At 37.9% G+C, this 27,709-nt stretch overlaps 1 protein-coding gene and 1 long non-coding RNA gene across 3 annotated transcripts in view; one reads left to right on the top strand and one right to left on the bottom strand.

The window, feature by feature from the left end:
• Nucleotides 1–27,709, bottom strand: part of TBC1D23 (TBC1 domain family member 23) — a 57,193-nt gene that overhangs the window by 11,262 nt on the left and 18,222 nt on the right. Inside the window, exons 4-15 of one of the 2 annotated variants that reach the window (XM_067546146.1) lie at nucleotides 25,017–25,221; nucleotides 22,112–22,235; nucleotides 19,522–19,646; nucleotides 19,372–19,418; nucleotides 16,774–16,877; nucleotides 15,968–16,090; nucleotides 14,599–14,691; nucleotides 8,091–8,261; nucleotides 6,208–6,250; nucleotides 5,288–5,394; nucleotides 3,943–4,085; nucleotides 2,571–2,615 (exon numbers count right to left, since the gene is read on the bottom strand). In XM_067546146.1, coding sequence (XP_067402247.1) covers nucleotides 2,571–2,615; nucleotides 3,943–4,085; nucleotides 5,288–5,394; nucleotides 6,208–6,250; nucleotides 8,091–8,261; nucleotides 14,599–14,691; nucleotides 15,968–16,090; nucleotides 16,774–16,877; nucleotides 19,372–19,418; nucleotides 19,522–19,646; nucleotides 22,112–22,235; nucleotides 25,017–25,221 — 1,330 coding nt within the window. The remainder of the gene's footprint in view (nucleotides 1–2,570; nucleotides 2,616–3,942; nucleotides 4,086–5,287; nucleotides 5,395–6,207; nucleotides 6,251–8,090; nucleotides 8,262–14,598; nucleotides 14,692–15,967; nucleotides 16,091–16,773; nucleotides 16,878–19,371; nucleotides 19,419–19,521; nucleotides 19,647–22,111; nucleotides 22,236–25,016; nucleotides 25,222–27,709) is intronic. The other variant, XM_067546147.1, reaches the window with a different exon arrangement.
• Nucleotides 721–7,529, top strand: LOC137151757 (uncharacterized). The gene is made up of 4 exons (XR_010919353.1): nucleotides 721–831; nucleotides 4,004–4,093; nucleotides 6,641–6,696; nucleotides 7,467–7,529. It is a non-coding gene; the product is annotated as an uncharacterized lncRNA (long non-coding RNA).

The following is a 27,709-nucleotide window of genomic DNA, read 5'->3' as shown; positions in this document are numbered from 1 at the left end:
CGTTTGTCTAAATTACATTTTAACATGCTGTATGCCTCTGGAAGATGGCAAATTGGGGTGGAGGGAAAAGATGGAAAGTATAAACAAGTACATTTGACTGTTTGCTGGACTGGCAAGGGGTTCACTCTTGGAGAGACTTTCCAAAAGGATAACACTGAATAGTTACAAAAAGGAAAGCTTCAGTTAAACATGTAAAAAGCCACATTCCTGTTTTGAGCCAATATATTGATGCATACTAGTTTATGCACAGCTGTAGAATCAGGTCCAAGAGGGTACCTTTGACTTTAGTACTATATAGAAGAAAGCTGATATTTATCTATTCCTGAAAGTCTATTTAAAAGTAACGTTACTATATTTTCTAGAGCTATTTGATTAGAAATTACTGAATGAAACAGAACATAGAAAAACTAATTGTTAACTAAGAAAAAACAAATATGCTATATGAGAAAAGCAATACAAAAATGTGCTCATTAGTGACATAAGACAATAAGCATCAATGACACTGACAATCCAAGAGGGCAGTGATTCTATTTTATTATTTATCTAGACTTTTGAGCATAAGGAATTTTAAGAAAAAAATAAGGAAGAATACTCTAGGTTACTGATTTGATAAGAAGAGGTATGTTTAATAAGATTATATATTTATAGAGTTAATTGAAATTCCTAGCTAGGGTTTAAAAGAGGTCATATTTGCATTTACAGAGTAAGGTTAGCCAAAGCAAAAAAGAAAGGACTAACTAAATAAAATTTTGCACCATATTAAACTAGAAGTGGGGAATTCTACAGGAACTACTGTTAAACAGCGCTCAATGAGACCAGCTTGTGGTACAGGTCAGTGATCTCATTCAATCTAATTCCTTTAAGTTGCTAACCTGCAAAATCAGACCTTTTACTGGTAAAAATATAATAGGTGTGACTGAATCAATGAGAAGAAAGTTTTCTTTCTACTTTCTACAGTTGAAATTTCAAGAAAAGCATAGCTTTAGAACCCCTTAATGTACTAACTGGTTAATATTTTTAAAACAATTTTCCATTGGGAAAAGAAAGATTATTTGAGTGTAGAGGAGCAATATTCTTTTAAGGGACAAGTACAAACTCAATGCAGGACTATTTCTTGGTAAACAAAAGGTAGGATGATCTTTCAGTTATAAAACACTTTAAGAACAATACAAAAAAGCTGTAAAGAAACCATTTTATAATTTGTAATGTTTCCTAAGATGATTTTTTTAAAAGTAGCTTTATAGGTCCTGAAATAACTATATGTCTCAGCTTCACTGGGACATTCCTGTTTCTTTCCAAAGACTACAAGGACACCCTTAACATTCACTATTGTTTTTGGTCACCCAACACCATCTCCCTTCTCTAATAATGTTGCTGGCTATGCTAAATCACCCATGATGTTCCCCCAATCTCAGAAAATGTGCAAATCTACTAGAAACAAGTAAATCAAAATCCTTAAAAACAGAAGCAATTCTTTTTTTTTAAATCTGTGATTTTTTTCTATACCACTCAATCTACCAAGACTCAAATGTGGGATGCAACATGTGTCAAAGACCCAGAAATATGAGACCCCACCAAATTATTATTCACTCAGCAAATGCTGTGTATTCCTTTGGTTTAACATAAGTAACTTTCTATAATCACTCTTATTGTTACAAATTATTTACATCAGAAATAATCATGAAACTGTGAAGGGACACCAAATTTGTGTGGAGTACAGTTAACTCTGGGAATAAGGTGAGGGACACATGAAGGTATGCCTGTTTCTCTGGCTCAATGTTGGCTGTTCCCACATTGTCAGCATCTCCAATCTGACCAGAATATTCCATCACTACATTCTAAGAATGTGCTGGGAATATGCAGTGTTGTTGTAGCAGGGTCGGTTGCAGGACATTACAGAGACTAGGTGAATGAGGTAATATTTTTTTATTGGACCAATTTCTGTGGGTGAGAGACACAAGCTTTGAGCTAACCTGAAGAAAAGCTCTGTGTAAACTCAAAAGCTTGTCTCTCTCACCCACAGAAATTGGTCCAATAAAAAATATTTTTTTGCCTTGTCTCTCTGGGTATATGAAATAGTTATAAAATTTGCTGATAAAATTCTAAAAGGACTTTAAAGTCTAAGACCTTGCTGAGCTCTGAAGATCATTTTTGAGCAGCTCCTTTGAAGCTACAGTCTCTCCTTCTGAAGCTCAAAACTGAAGCCTGCTAAACAAAGGCTTCTGACACTTTTCACTACTACAAATAATTAATAAAATGCAAAACAGAAGTGACTGGGTTTTAAAAAAGGGGTTTCATAAAAATAAATGAAGAGGAAGGAAACCTAAAGACTGAATTAAATAAAAAAAATCAAGAGAATAAGAAAGCACTGCACATATTGTCCTTTTCTTTCCTTCTTCCCAGAATAGCACTTGAAAAAGTTAACAGCTTGATGCAAAGCATAGCTTTTAAAAGTTAATATATAGAATCTCAGAGATGATGTCAGTGTGACCAATGCCCACAAACACTGTGAAGTCATGCTCAAAAGGACAAAGGTGTTTTTAGTCAGACTGCTCTACTTGTTGGCTTACCGCTCCACGTTTGCTCTGTCTGGCCAGGGAAGATTGAAAGACATTCTATAGCAAATTGGGGCAGAGGACAAAACAAAATAATTACAAATTTTTTTTAAAAACTAGTGCAAAAATATGAGTGCTCTGCATCAGCAATTTCCCTCTACATATCCCCATCCAGGATGATTACAAATAAAACCGAACAATATTTCAGTAGACCTAGCCAGTGACCACAGGAAGCTTAGAAGAAATTATTTTAAAGAAGCATTTCTGCATTAGATGTTATTTATACATGAGCCTTATATGAATTCTTGGTGGAACAGAAACAAAGGGTATTTTTAATTACAAGGTACTTCTGCCCTAAACCATGTTGTAAGTGGTAATTGTGTCATTCCAACAGAGAAACCAAACAAGCTGTAAGCAACCCTTTTAATTGGCATAAAAATTAAGTAGGCGAGCATTTGAGAACCACTTTTCAGCATGGCAGCCATCCTTAGTCCCAATAACAAGTAAATATCTAAGTGTTTGAAAGGTCATTCAGTAGCATCCATCTTTCACAGCCTTACAACTATTAAGGTTTAACAGAATTGTAAAATAAGCTACCAAGTTCAGACTTTAGCGGATCATTACAACAAACTATTAGTTTCTACTTATTCACCATAAATATTTAGAACACAGATCTTCAACTTTATATATGCTTTAAAATTAAAATTCTCACAAAACCCCTTGTGAAGTCAATATTCCTATTTTACAGTTGAGAAAACTACACTCTCTCTAGCTCAAAGAGGGAGTTTTTGCTAGAACTGCGCTTAGAATCCAGGAGTTCTTGGATCTCAGTTCTGTGTTCAAGCCATGAAGTCTGGACAATCACTTTTCATATTTTTCTTTATTTCAGCCTCTCCCCTCTAATCAAATGCATGTGAAATGGGCAAAAGTCTTTAAAATAGGGATTAAGGGTGGTATTTTCAAGTGCATTCAGTGTTGATTTAACTCTGCTCATACTGAAGTCAATGGGAGTCTAACTAACACTTTTGAAAAACCCATTTTAAATGCCTTTAACCAGTTTACAAGAAAGAAACTGTCTAGTAATACAGTGACAATTTGCTACTTTATCATCCAAGAGATGGGGGTGCAGATATTGGGCTTGGAATTCTGAGCCAGCAAACTAGTTATACTTTAAGATGATGATATATTGTAAGTGCTGGTGAAGGAAATTAAAAAAATAAATAAATAAAAGGGAGGGGGAGAAATAAAAGATAATCAAAGGCTGATAAAGAAAGAGATATTCTCTCAATTATAATTATTTAGTCTAGTTTTCATGCTCACAAAAACATCCAGTTGAAATAGGAAGTCAATCATCACTAATAATCAATGTCACCCATAAATAACTCACCTGTCCACAGGAGTTGATGTATTTTCAATAAAACTAATAACTTTTTCTTTCACATTCACAGATTTAGTCTTCAAAGCAACAGTCATTTTATTTACCAAGGACTTGACACCTTTCCCATCACTTGAACCATTAGGAGAATCACCCTGTAAAAGTAAATGCTCTATGAATTAATTGTAACACAACATTTTAACTATCAGTAATTTGTTAAGAATGGAAAGCTACAAACTACTGGGCATGATCACTTGCTATTGCTTACAGGAAAGTTCTATAGACAATGAATATTATTGATCATGGATTTAAAAAGAACAGCAGCCATACGGGACTAAAGTAAAGAACATTTAAAAATAAGCTAGCAAGCCAAATTACTTAGAACCATGTTCTGAAAATCTATTGAGAGGGAACAATTCTAACCATGTAAAAACTTAACTGTATATCAAAATAAAAGTCTTATTTTGCCTATTATAGTAAAACTACTAGAAGGAGCACAGAAGAGTTTGGAAATATGTTTCTTCGAAAAATTCAAGGAAGGAAGGAATTTAGAGGTGTCTGGTAGCATGGCCTCCATAATCTGTGGCTCCCTCAGATTCACGTATAAAGAATTTAGCATCACAGTGCACCCTTTCTTGGAGATGGCTAGTCACTCTCATGCAGGAGCTATGTTGCCACTGGCTTTCATTGCCCCACTAGCCCTGAACAACCTTAGTTTCTGAAATAAGTGGCATTAGATACATAATAGAAATGATGTGGGATTACGAAACAGTTTTGGAAGGACCAGGAACTGCCTTGGTAAACAACTGGTTGAGTTCTACTGCACCTTCAGGAAGAATTCCTGAAACTCCACAAGTATTTCCTATCATCCCATGTTCAGAATTATGTATTTTATATCCCAAAGCGAGGAAGATCTAAGAATGATATCTATTCCATATATTTTACTGAAATGCAACCTATGTGAGGAGATTTCCTCTAAAGATTCTCTCTTCTAAGACAAGACTCCAGGCTACTGCCAACTGGATATAAGATGGTTATAATCTGCAATTAAATATCCAGCTAAGAACAATTATGATTTGCATCAATGCATTTTGCAGGACAGACTTGAGGTAAGGAGAAGGTAGATTTAGGCCATCTATCCACATCTATTGGACAGAGCAACAAATTATGGCCTGGATCCTTCGCATAGCTGCCATACAAGTGCAAGAATCTCCACACAAATCTAACTGCAAGATGGGGGCCTAATAAACAACACACATTAAGTCTACAGACCAGAAAAGGAACTATAAAAGGAATGCACACACAAAAAATATCACTGCTTTTGGTCATTTTCAAACATACAACCTGCATCACTTACATCAACAGAGTTTATGCTACTTCTTGAGCCTGAAGTACTAGCAATCCAGTGGCCATATCCATTTTCTGGTCCTTCCACATTGATGTCTGCTAAGTGCTGCTGGAGTGCTGTTAGGAGGGCATTTTTAAAAGAAGTTCAGAGCCACATTTGAATGAATCACCTGATCATGTCTCACTTCAGGCTGGTGAATATCAACATTTACTGTAGATGATTTACAAAAATGACGTAAGTTCAAATGCTACTCCTACTACTGCTTTCTTCTTTCAATACTACAGAGCCTCTAAACACAAACTTGTCTTAATGAAATAAAAGACAGAAAAAAATCTTTAAATAAAACATAGAAGCAACAGGAAATAATTGGCTGCTTCATTTTTGATCAGATGGAATGAATGTATGTCAAGATAGCTTCTATTTTGACTAATAGCACTATTAGGCCCTTATCCTCCAATTTAGCACAAGTAAATCATACAGAGCCTCACTGATTTCAGTTGTGGTCTCTCCAGGCATTGTAAATTGCAGCATTAGGAACCTAGTCACTGACTTTTAAGAAAACAAAGCATTGAAGAATTACAGCATGGTTAACAATAAGTACTATTAGGAAACATTGCCGCTGTTTTAACATACACAGAAACAATACTAGGGAGGATAAAGACATTGGGAGGGATGCTTCCCAGCCATTCATGATTAATTCAGAATTCAGGATACTTTGCATCAATGGTAAAGCTACTTAACAATGAATATGCAATTGCAGAGTGTTCAAACAGCATATGACAAAAAGCTAGTGAATAAACTATGTTTGTCATCAATTTAGCTGATTCCCAAACAACTACCAACAGTAATCCCAGCAGCATAAAAAACACTGTCAAAGCTTTGTCAGGCCAAGAGGGAATATAAAAGGCATTATTAAATCAAAAGCTTACCCATGAATCCTCCTTTGGCAATGCTTACATATTCCTTGTTTTTCTGCAACAAGAAAAAAAACATTGAAAATCATATTTGTGACACTCATGGATTTTCAAATGTAAGGCAGGAAAATGGGCTCCTACTCCAAGGATGTGACATATGCTTAGTATATGTTAACTTGATAAATTTGGAGTTTCTTTGAACAAAGCAAGTCTTATTTTTAAAAATGAGAGTTGTAGAATTATGGTCTAATGCCCTATTTCTACAGTAACTTATACAAGTGCTTACCTTTAATCACAATAATACTCTTATAAAACCAATGCAATTATTTATGGAGTAAAGTTAAGCATGTGTGTGAGTGTTTATTATTTGGGATACTTAGGCCCTGATCCTGCAGAGAAGCATGCTGCAAGTACCAAATCATACATATTTTTGTTGCTTGCTTTTCAGATTTCTCCATATCATGAAGTTGCAGTCAGCTCCCTCTTCTTCACTGTAATGCCCTGGTATGTACTATATGTAGTTTTCACAGCTACCATAACATATAAGTGACTCCATAAAGGCCAATCATTATTTTATTTTTAGCTAATGGCATGTTCTGAAAAGCTTTACAATTTTGAATATTTAGTACGTCAGTTTGTGTAAATTCCATCTTTAATAATTTAAGTCACTCTACAAATTAAAACAATACCTACATTTAAAAAGGAACAGCCTAGAAAAGTCAGCCACACTCATCAACAATGGGAGATGAGGTGGAGGAAAAAATCCAAAAAGAAGAGCTGATGTAAAGGGAAGTCAAAATTGTCGATGTGAACTGATTAATGGAAAAGCCATTTGACACTCAAAGACATCAAAAGAAATTAAGATCTGTATGCATTAAGTTGTAATAATTCTAGAGAGATGGTCATTCATTTCCGTTGAAACTAGATTTCTGAAGATGCCATCAGCAACGCTTTGAATTGAATTCATGGGCAGACTGCAAAAGGCTGGCATTACAGGAATAACATTTTTTAAGTTTAGCAGCTTCTGAATCAATTAAAAAGAAACTTAAGTATGAGTTAATTACAATCATTTTAGCCAGGATGTTATGAAAGTATGAATGTCCATAGTGAGGCCCATGATAGAGAGTAATGGACAGTTTTTACAGAGAACTGGAGATGGTATAGTAACAGCCATTCTGAAGCATTATTGCACCATGGATTTATATTCCCTAAATGCTATTCCAAACCACACCACCATGCAAAAAACCTCACATCACTTATCTGAATCTCTACAGACTGGCTCCATGGTAGCTGCGAAATCACGGGACTGGTGATCATAGCTTTGGAGGATTACTATGAGGAGTGCTCAGGTAAGATAATGCAGCTTGAGACTGCATTAAACTTTCCTCCAGAGCTCTTTGAGATATGAGACTAACCCTTATCAGAGCCTAGAAGCAGCCTGTAGATAAGGGACTCTGACAATGTGGTTCCAATTAAGCCAGGGATCCTGCAGTGCTAAGTCAGACCATGTGGAGGCATAGCACCTTCACCTTTATGTCCCCAGCTCTCTGATAGATCGCAGGTATCTGGAGGCCTGATCCCTATATCTTCCCAGGGGAGAAGGAGAAAGGGCACAGGGGAAGGGCAAGAATTAATTTCACTTTCCCACAGAATAAAAGATGATTTGCAGAATTTTCCTCATGCCAGGGACTTCTACTCTGCATTTGTTTGAAGAAAGGCAAGATCTAGGCCGAAGTGAATAACCAATTTTTGTTGTCATTCAATGACAGCTCAAAACTATTTGTAATTATAAGAACAGTTAATACGTAAATAAAGTTTATTTTGTCACTTTTTACTGATGTATGAAAGAATAGAAATTTTTAATTGTTCAAACAATAATTCCAATATCCTAGTTGCACCTGTAAAAAGTGTGCCAACACCATGTTCATATACATGTCCTCTTCTTCCCTGCCACTTCCCATGAAACAAAGGTTCTCTCCACCGGCTATGGAGCCAGACTCAATGGATTGCTTCTGTGCTTCTAACAAGGATTTTACAGACTGGGCAAACTCTGATGGGTTCTGGAGCATCTACAGAATAAAACAACAGAACGTTAACTATTTACTTTGCATACAACATGCCAGAGTGCACAAAAAAAGCATCAGGGCTCTCACTTATTTGTTATTTCCTAAGCACTGACAATGTGCTCTGCATTCTACAAAGGTACAAGTTAAAGACAGCCTGTGCCCCAGAGGTCATATTATCTAACAAAGACACACACTGAAGACTTTCTGAGGAAAAACACTGAGAAGAAAATACTATTTATTTTTATTAACTCAATTCTTGTTGACACTTTAGAAAAAACTAGTCTTCTTTTTTTAAAGGAGGACTTCAATGGGAAGGTGGTAAGCTAGCAAGTTGGGATCAGGAGGATTTTCCATGCCTGTCAGATGGCGTACAAAAAGGCACAAAAAATAAGAGTTTGAGGAGGACACAAATGGGACAGTGAGGCTGGCCTCTATTTTAGGCATTTCTAAGTTGCTTTTACATTGGTACCCGAGTACTGCTGGGAAGAGCAGAGAGGGGTAAGGGAGATATGACCAGAGGAGATCAGAGATGTAGGGAGGTGCTAGTTGTGTAATGCCTCATAATGTCTGAGCTCTTGAAATAAAATGACAGTTTTTAGATATCCAGATGGATGAAAGGGTTCTCAGTAACAGTTTTCGCTTTTGAAGTGTAGACTCTAGACTACAGATGGGAATACATCACATGTCAAATTTATCACACAAAAACAACAAGGAGCCTTCAGGCTGTCAGATGGAGCATGTCCAGATTGGGATCAGTTGTTCTGCCCTCATTCTGTGATAAGAGATGTTTCTCTGGTAGAAACATTGAGGTGCAGATGGACATTTTCATTAGGTATGGATACTATGGTTGTCTGGGCCATGCTGGTGCTATAAGAATGACCGAGGCACAGTCCCATCATATCTTGTTTACTACTCATGATAGGAGAGGGAGTGGTGGGAATGCATATAATATTGCCCCTTTCCAGTCAAGTAAGAAGACATCTCCTAGAGATTGGTGACCCTGTCCTGCTCTGGAGCAAAACTGACTGCATTTGCGGTTTGTTCTTGTCGCAAATAGGTCTATGGATGGTGTGCCCCAGTGTTGAAAAATGTCATGTAGGACTCTGTCACTGATCTCCCATTTGTGTTCCAGTCTGAATTTCCTGCTCAACATGTCCGCTGTTGTAATCATGCATCCTGGGAGGTATGAAGCAGATATGTCTATATCATGGTTTATGTACCAGTTACAGAGTTTTATAGCCTCGGTGCATAGTGAGTGAGACCGGGCACCTCCTTGTCTGTTTATGTAAAACATGCAGGCTACATTGTCCATCATGATTTGGATTGATTTGTGTTTTATTTGTGGAAGGAAATGAGCACATGCTTTGCGTACTGCTCTCAGTTCAAGTAGATTGATGTGTAACTGGGTTTCCGATGGAGTCCATTGACCCTGGACAGTGAGCCCCTGCATGTGTGCACCCCAGCCTAATAGTGAGGCGTCAGTAGTAATTATGATTGATGGTGTGTGTTTTTGGAATGGTAGGCCCCTTCATAAGTTTTCTGGGCTCATCCACCAGTCTATGGAGTCTTTGATTGTTGGAGGTACTATTAGTTGTTTGTTCAGTCTGTGTCTTTTTGGAATGAAGACTGAACGTAGCCATCCTTGGAGGTCTCTCATGTGAAGTCTGGCATATTGTATCATGAAGATGGTGGCTGCCATATGGCCCTGCAGCTGGAGGCAAGTGTGGGCTGTAGTATAAGGATTGTCTTTGATTTCTAGAATAAGATTCAATATTGAGTGGAATCTTTGAGTTGGTAGCCGTGCTGTTGCCCTGATTGAGTCGAGTTGTGCCCTATAAACTCTAGGGTTTGCATTGATACCGTGATTGATTTCGGATAGTTTATCTGTAGGTCTCGTCCTTGGAAAATATCTATGGTTCTCTGTGTATTGTATTCTGCCTCCACATAGGTTGGGCTTTGGAGAAGGCAGTTGTCTAGGTATGGAAAAAATATCACACCTAAGCGTTGTAGGTGTGCCGTGACCACTGAAAGTACTTTGAAAAAACTCTCAGTGCGGAGGACAGGCCAAAGGGTAGCACCGCATATTGGTAGTGTTCTGTACCAGCTATAAACCGAAGGAACCATCGATGAGCTGGGTGTATGGTAATATGAAAGTAAGCATCCTTTAGGCCGAGGGCTAAGAACCAATCTCTCCATTCTAATGCAGGAATTATCGTTGCTAAAGTGACCATTTTGTATTTTTGAAATGAATGAATTTGTTGAGCGCTCAGATTAAAATTGGTCTCCACCACTTTCTTTTGTGTAAGAAAAAACAGGGAATAGAACTCTCTGCCCTTGTATTGAGGTGGAACCTTTTCTATTGCTTCCAGTTGTAGTAAATCGAGCCCTTCCTGCTGCAGCAGGTCTTGTGGGAGGGATCCCTGAAGAGGGATGGGAAGGGTGGGTGGATGGTATGAATATGAAGGGGATGGAGTAGCCCGTGTAGATGATTTCTAGGGCCCATCTGTCTGTGGTAACTGCTGCCCGCTTGGTGAAAAAGGGGAGTAATCGGTGTCCAAAAATGGTTGATACTCCTGCTTGTGGGATGTGTCTCAGACCCTCAACCAAGCCCTCAAAATGACTACTTAGATTGACATAGTTGACAGGAGGTGGAATGGTTCAACAGTTGTCTCCTTTTCTCTGGTCTCTGCTTCTGCCTATAATTATCAAATGGCCTCTGTTGGCGGTTGGAAGAGAAGTCCCTCCTCTGGTATGGTTGATACCTTCTATGTTTGAATGATGTATATATACACCCAACGTTCTGAGAGTTGTCCTGGAGTCTTTCATTGAATGTAAGGTCCCATCTGTCTTGTTAGAGAATAATTTGTCCTTATCAAAGGGTAAATCTTCCACCTTTGTCTGTAGGTCTCTCAGAATGCCAGAAGATTGGAGCCAGGAGGCGTGGTGTATAGCAACAGCCGTTGCTGTCGTGTGAGCGGCCATATCTGCTACATTGAGGGCTGCCTGCAGAGCTGTTCATGCGATTAACTGACCTTTGTCTACTAGAGATTTTAGTTGTGGCTGCTTGTCTTCAGGAAAGTATTGTTTCAGTTCATTAATTTTTCCATAATTGTTGTGATCATATTGGCTAATAAGAGATTATAATTAGCCACTGTAAACTGCAAGGTTGCTAAGGAGTATAACATGCATCCGAACAGGTCTAGATGTTTATTGTCTTTATCGCCTGGGGTGGATTTAGGCTGGGCTTCTTTATTTCTCTGATGCGCTGTGTCAGCCACCAGGGAATTAGGAGGAGGATGAGAGAATAGGAACTCCATATCCTTTGATGGAACGCAATATTTCCTATTGGCCCTTTGCAGGTTGGCGGGATCGATGCCGGTGTTTGCCAGATGGTATCAGCAGGTTGTATTACCGCATCATTAATCGGCAGTGCTATTTTTGTATTGGCCGATGTATGCAGAATTTGTAGTAGCTTGTGTTGGGTCTCTTCAACCTCCTGTAGACGTATGTCCTGACTTATTGCTACTCGTTTAAGCAATTCTTATAATTGTTTGAAATCGTCAGCCATAGTTGGGGGGGGAGGCACTACTATCTCATCTGGAAATGAGGATGAATTGTAGGCTGGGGAGTTGTCCTTCTGCATCCCGTCATCTGAGTCCTCCAAATCTTTATCCTGTCCAGGGGATGGTGGAGCAGATTTTTCTAGGGCTGTGGCTGATGCTGAAGGCGCACTCTGCTGAATGCTATGGGATGTGCACGGATCCCCTGAAATGTTATGTGAATGGGAAGATCTGTGTGAGAGAGGTTTCATCTGTTCAATCCACACTCTCATAATTTTTTCAATTTGAGCTAGTGATCTTAGTGAGGACACAGAGTCCCTTCTGGCTGTGGAAAACAGGTATTGAGAGAAAACTCTTCCCTGTGAGCCTTCTTCATCATCGCTGGATAATGGAGTGGGAATGGGTGAAATGGATGCTTGTGATGCCTGCACATAAGGCGATCTGTCAGTGCCGTAGAGGAATTGCCATAGGGGAATGTGATGGAGGTGTGTCCTCACGTGCACAGTGCCGTGAATGCTTTGCTGGTGCTGAGGCTGCCTGCTCTTTCGGTGCATTGGTTGGTACTGCAGATTTTATCTTTTCCCTCACCAGTGCTGATGGTGGCAATGGCACCAAGGGCATTGCCGACAGTGCCAGCATGTGTGTCGGTGCTGTTTTTGGCACCGACTTGGCTGGTGTCGACGGTGCGATAGCCAGCATCAGTTTTCGGCTTGTTGCCGATGCATTTTTGTGCCGACGGTGCAAGAAGCGGTAGGCGCCATAGCTGAATTTTTGAGGTAGACAGTACAGGAGGTAGAGATACCTGGCCCGAGACCGCTTTTGTTTGGGCACATCTCTAACAGGTGAGGTCATGGCTCTTTTCCTTTTCACGTTGGAGGTTTGAGCCATAGTATTGCCTTTTTCTCTGGTGTCAGACTCGGAGGTAAGCTGTAGGGACTTTTCCATAAGGATAAGCTTAAGGCGGAGATCTCTATCTTGCCTTGCTCTCACTTTAAGTTTAGCACAGTGTGTATACTTGGCAGGGATGTGTCCCTCTCCAAGGCACCTGAAACAGGAGAGCTGCCGTCCGATATTGGGATTGCCTCCTTGCAGGATCTGCATCTCTTAAATCCTGGTGATCAGGGCATTCTGAGTTTTAGGGGAGATGATACTCCCTTATGTCTAACTGAAAAGAGCTATAGTAAAAAATATATATTTATTTTTAAACTGTGTAACTTAATAACTTGACTAACTATTTCTATGACTAAAGTCTATGGCTAAACTATGCCTAAAAACTATTTTTTAAACTTTTATCCTAGGAGAAAAGGAGTGCTGCGGAGCTCCATCTCAGGCTGGGGATGGTTGAGAAGGAACTGAGGGAGTTGGGCCGCATGAGTGGCAATTAGGGCGCCAACAGCGTAAAACTGAGACACCCTCCGCGCATGCATGGCCTGTACAGGCACTGCTGCATAAATCTCTGATGGACAGCACCAGGATGCACCAACACCTGAAGTGGAGCACCCACAGGGACATCACTTGAAGAACATGGATTTATACAGTGGCGTTATAATACTCTGTGTTATTATCGATCCTTTTTCTAATGGTTCCTAAAATTCTATTCACTTTTTAGGACTGTTGCTGAACATTGAGCAGATGTTTTCAGAGAACTGTCCACGATGATTCTAAGATCTCTTTCTTGTGTGGTAACAGCTAATTTAGACCCCATCATTTTGTATGTATAATTGGGACTGTTTGCCAATGTGCATTACTTTGCACTTTCAACATTAAATTTCATCTACCACTGTGTTGCCCAGTCACCCAGTTTTGTGATCAGAAAGATCAATGATCAAAAAGCACTTTGTGAACGCACCTTGTGAACACACACACACACACTCTCTCTCTTTTTATATAAATCTATATAATATATATATATTTTATTCACTTCTCTGAGCAACAAAAAGCACCCACCTTTGGGGTGAAACAAAATTGTACTACAAGATAGTTTAAGGCAGGAAGTGAATAATGTTATAGCACCCACTGAAATGGCAGAGACAATTTCAAGAAGGCAAAATGTATAAGTGTTCACATCCATACTTTTATTACAGAAATTCCAGTGGGATCTTTAATGAAGTTAACAGATCTCAGTTTTACATTTTAACCCCAAGGCTAACATACCTTCTCTCACAATGCAAGGAGAGCTTTAAATGACTAAGGGACAAACTCAAAAGAACCTCCCAGTAGCACAGTGCCCCATAAAGCCACTGACTGAAAGAGGAGTGTCATCCACCAAATTATTGCCACCACTCTTGCACCCTGGATTTGCTTTGAAATTCTCATATCCAAGCATTGACCAGAATTTTTCTTGTGTTGGCTTTCTCATGGGAACAGAGACCAGCATGGTCTGTACCTCATATTTTGGCATCACAAAGGAGTCAACTTGTCAGCAAGATGGCTGCTACTAGAGGTACACTCAACAATGTAAACACACATTTAGTTTTAGATAAAATATACTCTAAGTTTTAAGGAATACCATTTGCCAATATAACATTTCAGGGAAAAATATCTCAGACAAAATGAATGGAGACTGTTTTTTAAAATCTTAAGAATGTTCCCAATGACAGGACTTCTAGAAAGAGCTCATTTCTGAAACTTGGTATTATAAACTGAAGATCACCACCCAGTGCTCCATTGACTAGAATTTGAGAACCAATGATTTGTGAAACTAGACATCTCTCTCTCGGTTTAGTTTTAACTACCAAAGTTAAAGGACAACTTTTGTCCAAAACAAAAAGCATACTAACCAAGTCTGAGTCTAGGTGAAATGCTGTTGATAAATGCCCAGCATTGTATTGTTCCGCAGGACGACAATCCACTACAAAGAACCTTACTCCTTCCTGAAATAAAAACATGTTGCAATTTACAAAACTAAAGTTTGAAATAATTACTAGAAAAATTCACATCATTCAAATTAATTTGTTATGTAATCACATTTTAGTGAGAACTCCTATGCTATAGGGAGAGATCTCCTGATGTGACTATTTATCAGAAAGCTATGTTCAGTGTGGGAGCTCCAGTTAGAGCAGTATAGCAATAACAACATCAATAATGCTCCAACAATGATCTTACATATATAGTAGTTTTCATTTTAAAAAGACCCCAAGTGCTTTATACACAATGAAATCACTTTACCCATCACTGGGAAGAAATGCTTAATAGTACACAACAATATACAGTAAAAACCAATATAATATTAAAGCTAAACATATGTTCAAGTGCTTAGCTCAATAGGGTAGACTTAAGCATGCGGTCAAGGCTTTGCTAAATTGAGGCCAGAAAGCTGCTGTTAAAAAAGCAGTACCTTTTTAAAGACAAAACAGTGGGCTTACATCAAACTACAGCATTATCCAAGGCTAAGTTACACTGATGGCGGCAAAGTCACTGCCGTCAGATCGACTTCTCTGGATCGACTGAGCAGTCAGTGAAGACCCACTCAGTCGATCCAGAAATCGACGTATTAAGACCACCTTCTCAAGTGGTGCAGTGCAGTGAAGACGGCACGCAGAACAGAAGCAGAGACGTCGACGGGAGTTACACAAGTTTTTTGCGTAGCTTGCGTAACTCCGGTCGACTGCCGCCGAATCTCTGAGATAAGTGTAGACAAGCCCCATGTATTGTAATAAATTACTGAGAGTCAAGTCTCTGCATGACAGTATATTTGTCTTACAAACTATTACACAAATACTTAGATTCTTAGAACAAATTAACATTTCATAACCGGAAAGGCAAGAATCTCTTGTAGCAGCATTTTGGTCATTGGCAGAGAGTTGTTCTGTCACAGGGATTGGGCGTGTGTGTGGTTTTGTTTTTTTTAAAGTCTGCACCCCTACTTCAAGAAATCAAATCAAGGGAATGTCACACTAGGCTCCCCACCTCCCATGAAAGGCCTGCTATTTTCTTTGGAAAAAAAATCATTGCTCCTCACAGCAGAGCAGCATGTGGCCAGGACATAATTTACAAGGGAGACAGAATCTCAAAGTGCAAAATTGTTTCTGAATCAGTAAACACTAACTTGTATTTTGAGTTTTCAGAAACCATTTCAGCTAGATAGGGAAATAAAAGATTTCTCCTCCCCTTTTGCAAAACAGTAATATAGTACTTCTAGTTACTAACCCCTTGCTGCTGATTTGCTTGAAGAATCTCAGATACTGAAACCGCTAGACAGAGAGCTTGGCTCAAGTCTGTGTCGTCGTCTTTGAGTCCCAACAAGCTGCTGCCAAAGAGACTGTGGTTGTTCTATTATGGGGTTACACAAAATACCTTTAATGTTAATTGTAGCTATTATACCTTCAAAAAAGAATCAGACTCCAATCTAAGAGTGTTACTTCTACAATGCCACAGGTGTACATTTGACTTTATGAACAAGCTAAAAATAAGAGTTAGCCACATCTTGGTCAGAGAAGTTTCTTCACCATAGAACTTCTAAAAACCATTAAAATGGCCAGACCTCCCTTAAACTCTTATTTTTACAAAGTTAAATGTAACACCCCTATATCACTGTGATTGTGTCAACATGGTTAAAAAAAATATTTTCTTATCTCAGCAAACAAAAGTCTGTGTTAAGAAAATTCTAACCCTTTGATAATCCCCATTACTAGTTTACCACAAAACATTTATACACCATGCTAAGAAAAAAAAAGAAGCAAGTCAAAAGTAACAAGTACTAGTTATTTATTATTAGCTGCACTGAAGTCAGCAGGACTACTTGTAACAGTAGAAAGTGCATGACTATCCTTTATATTAAGAGCCCTCTATATCTTTCATCTCAATAGCTTTTTCTGCTTACTTTGTCAAAATTACATCTAATTACATCGAACCCTGCAAGAGAACTACTGTCTCAGTTTGGCCTGTCTGAATTGTTCAGTGTTCATAAAAATCACCAAATTATAAAGTAATTTCCATAACTGCTTGGCTATTACCTTTCTGAAAGAAGCTGGAGTTTTACTACAATAATATTGTGCCAAAGAGAAAAGGTCTTCTATATCTTCTATATCCAAACTAGCTGGGGAAGTTTCTAGAAATCCTGTAACATGCAACATATGGAAATTGATACAACATTTAAGCAAAACAACCTTTTCAAACAGTAAAATATACTTTCTTTAATAGATCCAGAGAGGTAGCCGTGTTGGTCTGTATACAGCAAAAACAACGAGAGTCCTGCAGGCACCTTAAAGACTAACAAATTTCTGCGGGCATAAACTTTTGTGCATCTGACGAAGTGGGTTGCAGCCCACGAAAACTTATGCCTGCAGAAATTTGTTAGTCTTTAAGGTGCTCTTGTTTTTTCTTTAATAGAGCACAACACAGTTAAGTTTGTCAATTAACCTCAATGTTAATTTATCCTCTCATCCAGGAACATAGTTATTTTGGAAGCTACATATTCAAGATGTGTGGTATTTACCGGTACATTTGTAAAAATAGTGATGACTTCTTAAGCTGCTTGTATTGTTAAGTGATGGGATGGGACTGCTAGTCAAATCTCATTAGTTACAGAATGGTGGAGCCAGAAGATGCAGGAACTATTTGTTACCTCTTTAAATGTTTCTGAACTTCATAAACGCACCACACACAACCATGTTATTTGCTAGATGTTTAAGCTTCAACTCAGAATTGCTCACGTTTAGAGCATTTCTATCTATAGTTAAGAGTTTAATCCTCATTGAATACCATGACAGCTTCATCCAGTAAAGAGGGAGATCAAGAAGAGCTGGGGAAAGCACCAAAAAATGTGAGTGGCTATTGGATGCTTATCTGGCCATCATGATGAAAGAGTGCAACTCACCAGTGTACACTAAGGCAGCAAAAAACCCAAACAACTTTATTCTGTATTATTGGATTTATAAAAAACAAACACTTTTTTTTTTAGGTTTAATAGTTCATGGACCAGCATTTTCAGTGATGTGAACACATTACAAATATAGTAGATGTGATCCCTACCCAAGGAGCCTACAGTCTAATCCATATAAATGAAGACACGCAGGGAAAGAAACACAAATATGAATGTGTACAGCATCTACGAGAAATAGCTAGTGGGTGGACTGGAGCATGAGTACAGGGAGGTAGTTTCAAGCACATAACATGAAGAAAAGCATGAGGCCAAGTGTTGGAGAAGAAAAGGGAAATGCAAGAAAAGAATGAGCAAGATGCAAAAAGTGATGGAGAAACAGAGGAAAAAATGAAAGCAGAATATGGGCAGAAACAGTGTGGATGTGGAGAAAGTGGTGGACTTGATATACCTTGACTTTAGCAAAGTTTTTGATATGGTCTCCCACAGTATTCTTATCAGCAAGTTAAGTATGGATTGGGTGAATGGACTATAAGATGGATAGAAAGTTGGCTATATCATTGGGTTCACGGGTAGTGATCAATGGCTCCATGTCTAGTAGGCAGCTGGTAACAAGTGGAGTGCCTCAGGGGGTCGGTTTTGTTCAACACCTTCATTAATGATCTGGAGGATGAGGTGGATTGCACCCTCAGCAAGTTTGCAGATGACACTAAGATGGGGGGAGTGGTAGATACACTGGAGGGCGGGGATAGGATACAGAGTGACCTAGACAAATTAGAGGATTGGGCCAAAAGAAATCTGATGAGATTCAACAAGGAGTGCAGAATCCTGCACTTAGGAAGAAAGCATCTCATGCACTGCTACAGACTGGGGACTGACTGGCGAGGCAGCAGTTCTGCAGAAAAGGACCTGGGGGTTACAGTGGACAAGAAGCTGGATATGAGTCAACAGTGAGCTTTTATTGCCAAGAAGGCTAACAGCATATTGGTCTGCATTAGTAGGAACACTGCCAGCAAACCGAGGGAAGTGATTATTCCCCTCTATTCGGCACTGGTGAGGTCACATTTAGAGTACTGTGTCCTGTTTTGGGGCCCCCACTACAGAAAGGATGTAGACAAATTGGAGAGTCCAGTGGAGGGCAACAAAAATGATTAGGGGGCTGGAGCACATGACGTATATGAGGAGAGGCTGAGGGAACTAGGCTTGTTTAGTCTGCAGAAGAGAAGAATGGGGGGGAGGGGGATGATTTGTAGCAGCCTTTAACTACCTGAAAGGAGGTTCCAGGGAGGATAGAACTAGGCTGTTCTCAGTGGTAGTAGATGACAGAACTAAGAGCAATGGTCTTAAGTTGCTGTGGGGAAGGTCTAGGTTGGATATTAGAAAAAACATTTTCACTAGGAGGGTGGTGAAGCACTGGAATGGGTTACCTAGGAAGGTCGTGGAATCGCCATCCTTAGAGGTTTTTTAAGTGTGGCTTGACAGAGCCCTGGCTGAGATGATTTAGTTGGGATTGGTCCTGCTTTGAGCAGGTGGTTGGACTAGATGACCTCCTGAGGTCCCTTCCAACCCTAATCTTCTATGATGCTATGTTGCAATGCAGAGATTTGAAGGGAACAATCAGAAACATTTATGAAGAGAAAGTTAGTGAGGGGAGTTGCTGATGGAATGATGGAATCAGACTGGCAAATGGGGGAAATTATTTTAGAAGCAGCATTACAGGAGCAGTACATACTTATCATTTCTTCTCTGCTGTCTGATTCTTGTGCTAAAATAACATCTCTGAAAATAGAAACACAAGTATGAATTAAGTCAGTAAAAATAAATACCAAATACAGACAAAACTGTGTGGCCAACCAATTCACATTATTAACTATGTACTCACTTTGCATTGACAAGGATGATTAACATTAAGAAATAAATAAAAAATGGATCTGCTTGTTGTAGGTATCCATCCCATATTGCCTGAGTGACTTCAGCGGAACAGTAATATGAAAAGAGGCTTCCAAGCTGAAAAGTTGGGGAATAGAGTGTGAGAGCGCAAAAAAGTCAGGAACAACTTTAGCAGGACCACAATAGTGCTAACAGATAGACAAAAGAAAACTACTGAAGACACATGAAACTGTACATCTAGCACCATTCACTGAAGAGTAATTCTACCCTTAAAAATTATTTTTGAAGAAGCAGTGTAGTGGGGATCTAGATTGTTGCTCCATGATTACATATGCTCACTTCACAGTTGAAGTTTGGGTGGTTTTTTTTACTGCAAATTCACCTTGAGATCTGAAAGCTAGGCTGGGCTTACTTCTGGATCATATATATACCTTTAGCAATACAAGTTTTGAAATTTAACTTAGTTGATAATTCTGATGAAGTGCATGCCATAATAGAATTCATCCCCTAGTGCTTTGTTGGCTCTGCAGGGCTAATATCAACAAAAAGTAGTAACAGAATTTATTTTAGTCAGTAAAGCAAGCAAACATGACTCTGAATACTTACTGTGAAATAGTAAGTACTTATTAAAGTGGTGCCATTTTCACATGGCCATTTTTCACAGTAGAACCTGACTTTAAGTCATACAAGGTCACACATTAAATGTGTCTCACGGCCAAATTAAGTTTTAAATCATTAGGCTGACAGCTGGGTTACTAACTATCTGCCAGAAATGGAGTGTTTTATTACCATTATTTTAAAAAATTATCTTTGGGCGCACACACTTTTTAAAAATGCCTCCTTTCCACCATGGAGAAAGTCATTGTGGATAAAAGAAAGCAGGCTGTGAATTTCCTTCCATGCTGAACAACATTTGTAATGATACTTAACTGAAATGCACAGTACTTGGCTGATTTAGGGGCTTAATGAGCCTTTTGTTGTGCTTCCAGTTTGGATCACTACTGTCATGGCTTTCAATAGCACTTCACCTGCTTTTAAAAGCTATTTTGAGAGCTTTTAACACCTCCCAATTTGCTAGTGAAATAAGGGTCAGAAGGTTTGGACACTTTTGAATCAAGCTCTGTTGAAAATGGTCTTTTTATGAAGGATAATGGTGCACTGATAGATATAAAATGTGTTTCTTACAAACTTGTGTGTGTTTGAATCCCTCTTCCCCACCTGCAATCCCTCAAAATATTGACCTTAGAAAGAGAAGTCATCCTAATTCAGCCTCCTAAAACAAAGTGAAATTTAAGGAGTGGCCTCTTAGCTAATACAACTATAAGTAGGGCATTGAGTGCAGCAACAATTCTGAAGGAGCCAAGGAAAAAACATTGGGCTAAAATGTGTATTTTTTCTAACATTTGCTTTTGACATCTTTTATACAATAGTTATAGAAACATATTTTCACTAGGGAGTAATACACAGATATACTAAACAGACTACAGCCAAATCTGACAGCTGCTTTAGATGATGACTGGCCAAAACTAGATTTTATTTATTTGTGTGTGTATATTAATATTAGATTTTATCTGCTGCAGTTTAGTATTAAATTGATAGCAGCACAGAAACCTCTAATTAAGAGAGGTGCTATTTAAACTCAGCTTTATGGCTTTTTACTCCTCTAGTTTTAAGTGAGGAACCTTTAAAAAACACGGTAGAGCCCAAAGGTGTAAAAGACATTCTGACTACTAGGATCTATGCTTTGTGCGTTACCACCAGTTTCGTTACCACAAATACATTTTACAGATTTCTCTTGCAGAGTATAATTTCAGAAAATTGTCACAGAAACAAAGTTTTAGATTTCCTACACTACATAACAGTGACTATCAGCTTTGAGTTTGATCTTGCAGTCTGTTGATACACCACATTGACTTCAATACGATGTGTGATTGCAAAACAATTGCCAGGTTATATTAATTAAATTAAGGTAGGGAGAAAAAGCCAATTCTTTAAGAGACAGTGATAGCTTGGGCAACAATCCTGTAAAGAATGACTTGAGTATTAGTTCTACATGTGGCTGTCAATTCAAATATTTTAGTTAAGTGAAGGAGGTTTTTAAAACAGACAACAGTAACTTCACTTTATAAACTGAGTTACCCTATTGTAATCCATAATCTCTGAATTGATGTACACATGCAAAAATACTGAATAAGTGGGGAAGTGTAGTGCAGTACTATTTAGCCACCTATGGAAAGTAGCAGTCACTGATTCAGACACTGCTACTCATACTTAATGCGAAACACTTCCTAGTATCAATAGCTTAGATTTTATTTCTACCGTGTATACTATCCAGTACATTAAGGATCTAATGTTCATAAGATCTTACCTTCTATTTGGAATGGCTAGAGACTATAAAAATGACATACTAACAAAAAAAACATACACCTTTGTGTTCTTCCTCTATTTCAAAACACTTTGGAAGTGATTAAAAAAATAAAATCTCTAAATTCCTCTTGTATCACTATTCCATAGCTCAGCAGTTTGTACTTAAAGTTTCTACAGAAATTTTTATTTATGTTCCCCTACTTTTACTTTATTACCCAGTTGAGTGCATACGAGTCTGGTGTCATCTTCTTAGTATCAAGAAAGGAGCAGAGTTCAGGCTCATGGTACTGGAGGAGAAGCCTAAATAGATGAAATGGTCTCCCCTTCTGGAAACAATCCCTAAAAAGCAAGTAGTACGACAGTGTTTATGAAAACACCATAATACTCCAGTCTTACACTGGCAATTCTTAGTGAAGAAGAATACATAACTTCACAAGTATTAAGAGGAAACATGTAGGGGCTGGTCCTGTAATCCCTTAATTTGCATGCGTGTCCACATCAAAGCTGATCAGGGGAGAATTAACATATACTTTAAATTTTTAACAATTTAAACCACCACATTTAAATAACAAAAGAAAGTTTAAACATTGTTTTGTAAAAGGCACTTTTGGAAGGAGTGTGCCTCACTCTAAACAGAGAAAATTGTTAACTATTCTAATAGAACTGACCAAAGTAATTTTAAAAGATGCCCATATACACCAGAATATAAATTTCACATTATGCACCTAGTGCGGAGGGAAAAGAGGCAAGTCATGATATGGAGTGGGGCAAAGAAATTTGGAAGACAGAGATAGGTCTTTCTTGTAAGTTAAGTCCACTCAATACACAGCTCCCTCAATCAAATGTAGTTAACTTGATTGTCATTTATGTGGGCAATTCTATGCTGTTGAGGTTTTCAGTGAAACACTCCAACTTAATGAATTTTTTTAGTTATTAAAAGACCTCTGCTTTCCCATTCAGTTAACAGTGTAATGGTACAAACCGAAGAAAGACTTTCCATTAATTGCATAATAATTTAGGCTCAAAAATTAATTTAAATTTGAATAGTTAATACAAGAGTTCAAGTCACTCACATCAGCTGCCACCATTCAAAATGGACTCAAAAACCTTTCAGTTAGAGAATTAGTGTCTCTGAATTTCAGCCTGCAATGACTATAATAAAACTTCCATTTCAGATGTAGAAGGATTTTTCTTAAATTTATTTGCTGAATAAATTCCTCTCTATTATTTACCAGCAGCTCAATCAATCCTTGAGTGGCCTGCTCAAGATGTCTAGTTGAAATGCAACTCACTGCCTCTCAAGAGCAGTGAGTTCAAATACCTACCTCCTCAGTCATCGGAGGGATTAAAAAACAGGATAAGAGAAAGAAAAAAAAAAGTGCTCAAGATGCTGATTTATAGCATCAATTTCTAGCCAAAGAAAAAACAGAGTTGACTACCTTCAGAGGAATCGATTTTCCACCCCTCACTAGGAGGAATGTTGTCATGAGAGAACAGATGCAGAAGATTTTTCAACCTAACACTTGCCAGTATTATCAAACAAGAATGGGAAATAGACCCTACTGCCGATCATCCACCAACAGTCTAGGCTGTTTATCACTATTTCAGATCATATCCTGAAACAGGTGTTGGGCTAATTCTTATCTTTGCATGATATGATGTGCTTATCTATTTTATTTTCTCCTGGTGCGGGGCAAAGAAATAGCCCTTTAAAAACAGATGTTGAATATTAATGGTGTGACATTTTCATGTAAGCAGTTTATTAACTCTGTTGAGATCATAAGAGTCTACAGGATAAGGAGGGAAAGACAGCTAGCTGTGAGGAGAGGAGTTCCTTATTATTACAAAAATAAACAAACTTGATAACAGATATCACCTCTAGGAAAGATTTGAAAATCATTCTCTCTGTAAGAACAATTCTACTAATTTTACTTATCGTGTGTCTTCCTTCCCTTGCTTTGTTAAACAGGCAGTTTTCAAGAGAAATAGGCTATGGTTTAACAGTTCATCTGCTCTTTCAGCTCATTTTCCTACCTGATGTCAATAATGTTCTGTTAAAACAATTTTCACAAAAACCTGCTTATGATTAGGATTTCAGTAAGTATCAGCAATTAGTAAACTACTAACTAATAAGAGATCCTGTTTTCATAAAGTTGCCTCTTTTTTTGTTTTGGAAAGTATAAAGATGGTCCTATGGTTTAGATATTGGACTGAGACACAGGAAATCTGGGTTCCATCCCTAACTCTGCTACAGACTGCCTGTGAAACCTTTCCTAAATTACTTAAATCTCTTCATTTCCCATTTGTAAAATGGAGAGAATACTTCCCCTCCCAACCTTTGTCTCATCTAGACTAAGCTCTTTGAACAGGGACAGTCTATTAGTATGTATATGTATAGTACCTTGCACATTTGGACATCCATCTCATTTGGAGGCTCCAGCCACTACTGTAGTACAACTAATTTTAATATGAGGGAGTAAATGTAATGGTTAGAACAGCAGATGGGCCTTCAGGATTCCTGGATTTTATTTCCACTCTGATTACTTACTGCGTAGGTTGGGGAAATAAATCAGACCTCTTTGTGCCTCACTTTACTCACTCATAACACAGTTATAGTGACATTAAGAAACTTAGTGTTTGTGAAGTGCTCTGAAGTCATTAGAAGGCAGACACTACAGACATGCTAAATGCTAATAAGGGAAGAGAAAATACATCTTATAGAATATACAGGCAGAAAGGTTTCTAAACAAATATTTCCTATATGGCATGAGGTGACAGATGTTTTTTAAAAGATGTAGGGACTGTGTGTCAGTTACATGTGAATTAGTTATACCCTGAAATCTTTGGTAGTCTTTTTCTGTAATCATACGTAGCACGTGTCTGTAGCATTTAGATTAGGTACATTTCCATATACACATCCAATTTTACAATGATCTGAAGGAATTTGGCAGCTTTACTAGAAACAATGCTATTCCTCTATTACTGCAGAAAACACTATACCATTTGCCAAAACCACCATAATGTATCTTTTGAGAGAAATTGTTTTTTCTGAAAAAATTATACATTCAATGCCAGCAACAGTAGTTAGTTCGTTCATTTGCACGCGCACACACACTTTACCTGGGAATGTACTTGTTCATGATAGCATAAAAGCAGTTGTACAAATCACTGCGTGGAATATGAAGATGTACCAGTGGCTTGAGTAGATGTATCCAGACAAGGCAAGAACTGTACTTAACATTACGTGATTTACAATAAAAGGTAATAACGGATTCAATATCCAAAAGTAATACTGACTTCTCCTCTTCTGGAACTGACAGCTGATCTGGAAATACAAAAGTAAAACAAATACTTCTAAATCATGTTAGTGGTCTATCAGAGACAGTTATGGAATAGTTTCGTATGACAATTACTCTCATACAGAAGTGTCACTGGCTGCAGACACAGTCACTTCAATCAGGTTTAAGAGAAGGTGTGAAAATAGGTTTTAAGACAAAGGCATTGGCCTACATTTTCAAAGCATGCTGGATGTCACAATGAAGTGGGAACAAATGAAACAGGATTTTCCAGCCTACATGAAACAAAGAGGAAGATTTAAAATGTGCTAAATGCCTCTCTTTTATTCCCATTTGGAGCACTCAGCACATAACACACTCAGTGTCCCCAACAAGTCCCTTTTAATTCAACAGACTAATCCACAATGCATATCTCCAGTTCCCACTTATATACAAAACATGAATTCCTATCTCAGTTAGGTAAAGATATCAGAGCAGGTCTTCTGATGGCAAAATTATAGAATTGTATTATTATAGAATTATCATATATCTTTACTGCTGTAGAGGTGCAGGCAGTGCTTGGCAGTCCAATAAGAATACAAGTTTCCCTTCCTACCTTTCTCTACTACGCTCTGCTCTGGCACCAGGGCCTGGGAAATGTGGGGAAGTGGCAGACAGAGCGGACAAAACAGGCTGATAAGCATAGTTTTCACCTCCACCAGGCAACACATTCTATATTTGAAAAGTCTGCCTGGTGAACCATAATAGGAGACCCACTCTGACAATCCTTACTGGTCACCAGCAACTTGGAAAAGAGTGAGAGAGGGGTATAACTACTGGGGTGGGAGAAAAATATAGGTTAATGAGTAAGCTAGCTGTCTACATAACCAGTTTGAATTCAGAATAGCCAGCCCATAAATGCAAATACCACATCAAGTAGCAGAGCTGGAGATGAGTTCAGACTCTGGCTGAGGAGCAAGAAAGTATGTGGTCTGGAAATCAGTTGACCAGCCAGTCTTACTGGCTCTCCAAAGTACTAGGTGGTGGAGGGTGAACACAAAAAGCATAGTGGTAAATCAGACATGCAAACTTGGCAGCACAGGGGGGATGTGATCGGCAGACTGACAGTTCTGTCAAGGGTGGAATGATTTAAATCACTAATTTTAATCACGACTTGAAATCCTTGATTATTACTTACTGATTTAAATAATCAATTTTAATCATGTTTTTCAATTACACTTTTTAGGTATTTTGCTAAACAGAGGTTCACTCTCACTAGTTGGCATAACTATTAAACTACATTGATTTGATTATTTATGACTAAATAAAGCTTTTAAACTAGATTTGGTAATTTTTGCTAACTAGGAAGATATACTATAATTATACACATTTATTACAACAAGTACACTTGAAAAGTACACTTAAAATTGAAATTAAAATTCAATTAAAAATGTGCAAAACCAGCATTTTGAAATAATTTTTACTGAACACTACCTTAAGTGAACTGAATACATAATAAATTGAAAAAGTACTTTTGCAAAGCTTTTCTGCAGAGACTGAAAATACTTGCATTTGGAAAAAATATTAGTATTCATTCCACTGTGAAGATTGACAATGACAGATATTTAATGAAGTACTTGAAATCATGATCTATTTATAAAGCTGACCTCAAAATTAAATGTTCTGCACTGATTCTCTTAATATAAAACACAACCTTTAATGCAACATTTAAAATTTTCAGAACTCATTAAAATGAAAAATATACTGAATCAATTAGTTTAATTGATTATATTAAGTTTAGACTTTAACATAGGTTATCACAAATGCTTAATTTTGAACAGGTTTATTTGATAAAAGAAAAAATATGAATGAAAAATCCAATTTAAATAAAAACCTTATTTTTTATTTTAAGATTTTTACACCTCTCCAAACTACCCCATTTTGTCATCAATTTTTATGCAGCTGAATTGGGTAATAAAAAAAGGGGGATGACTTTTTATGTTTAATTAAAAAAACTGAAAGGCAGCCTATACTTAAGAAGTGTGTCCACATGAGGTTTGTGGTGACTAGTTTTTTTGCTACAGGGACCCCACGCCCGACTCATAACTAATGGTAAAAATTATCCTCAAATGAAGCATTTAAAAATGTTTCCCCTACAGAAGTGGCCAAATATTTTCATTATATATAAGAAAATGCAAGTGTCAGCCAAAGAAGAGTTATAAATTTGCAGACTCTATGCCTTCATTAAAGTGTGAAATAGAGTATTTTAATCCTGCTTTAATGCAAGTCTCAGATGTAACCTTAACACCACATTCCATTGATTAGATGAATTACTTTGGTATGGTCAAAAGACTAGTTATAAATCATTTTTCTTTTAGCCTAACTGTGATAAGAGGAAGGGGGTGGAGAAGGAATAGTGACTTTAGAAATGTGATGTGCCATAGCTTAATTAATTAATATGATATTAAAATTCACTATGCCATTTTCCTATACTCCTGAAAAAGCTATGTAACTTGATAATACGAATAAAGTGGGATT

This window comes from Emydura macquarii, unplaced genomic scaffold, assembly GCF_026122565.2.
Source record: "Emydura macquarii macquarii isolate MOO-44397 ecotype Brisbane River unplaced genomic scaffold, CSIRO-AGI_Emac_v2 contig_1119, whole genome shotgun sequence".
Classification (NCBI taxonomy): Eukaryota; Metazoa; Chordata; order Testudines; family Chelidae; genus Emydura; species Emydura macquarii.
The sequence above is the reverse complement of the archived record's forward strand: the minus strand, read 5'-3'. Positions and strand labels throughout refer to the sequence as shown.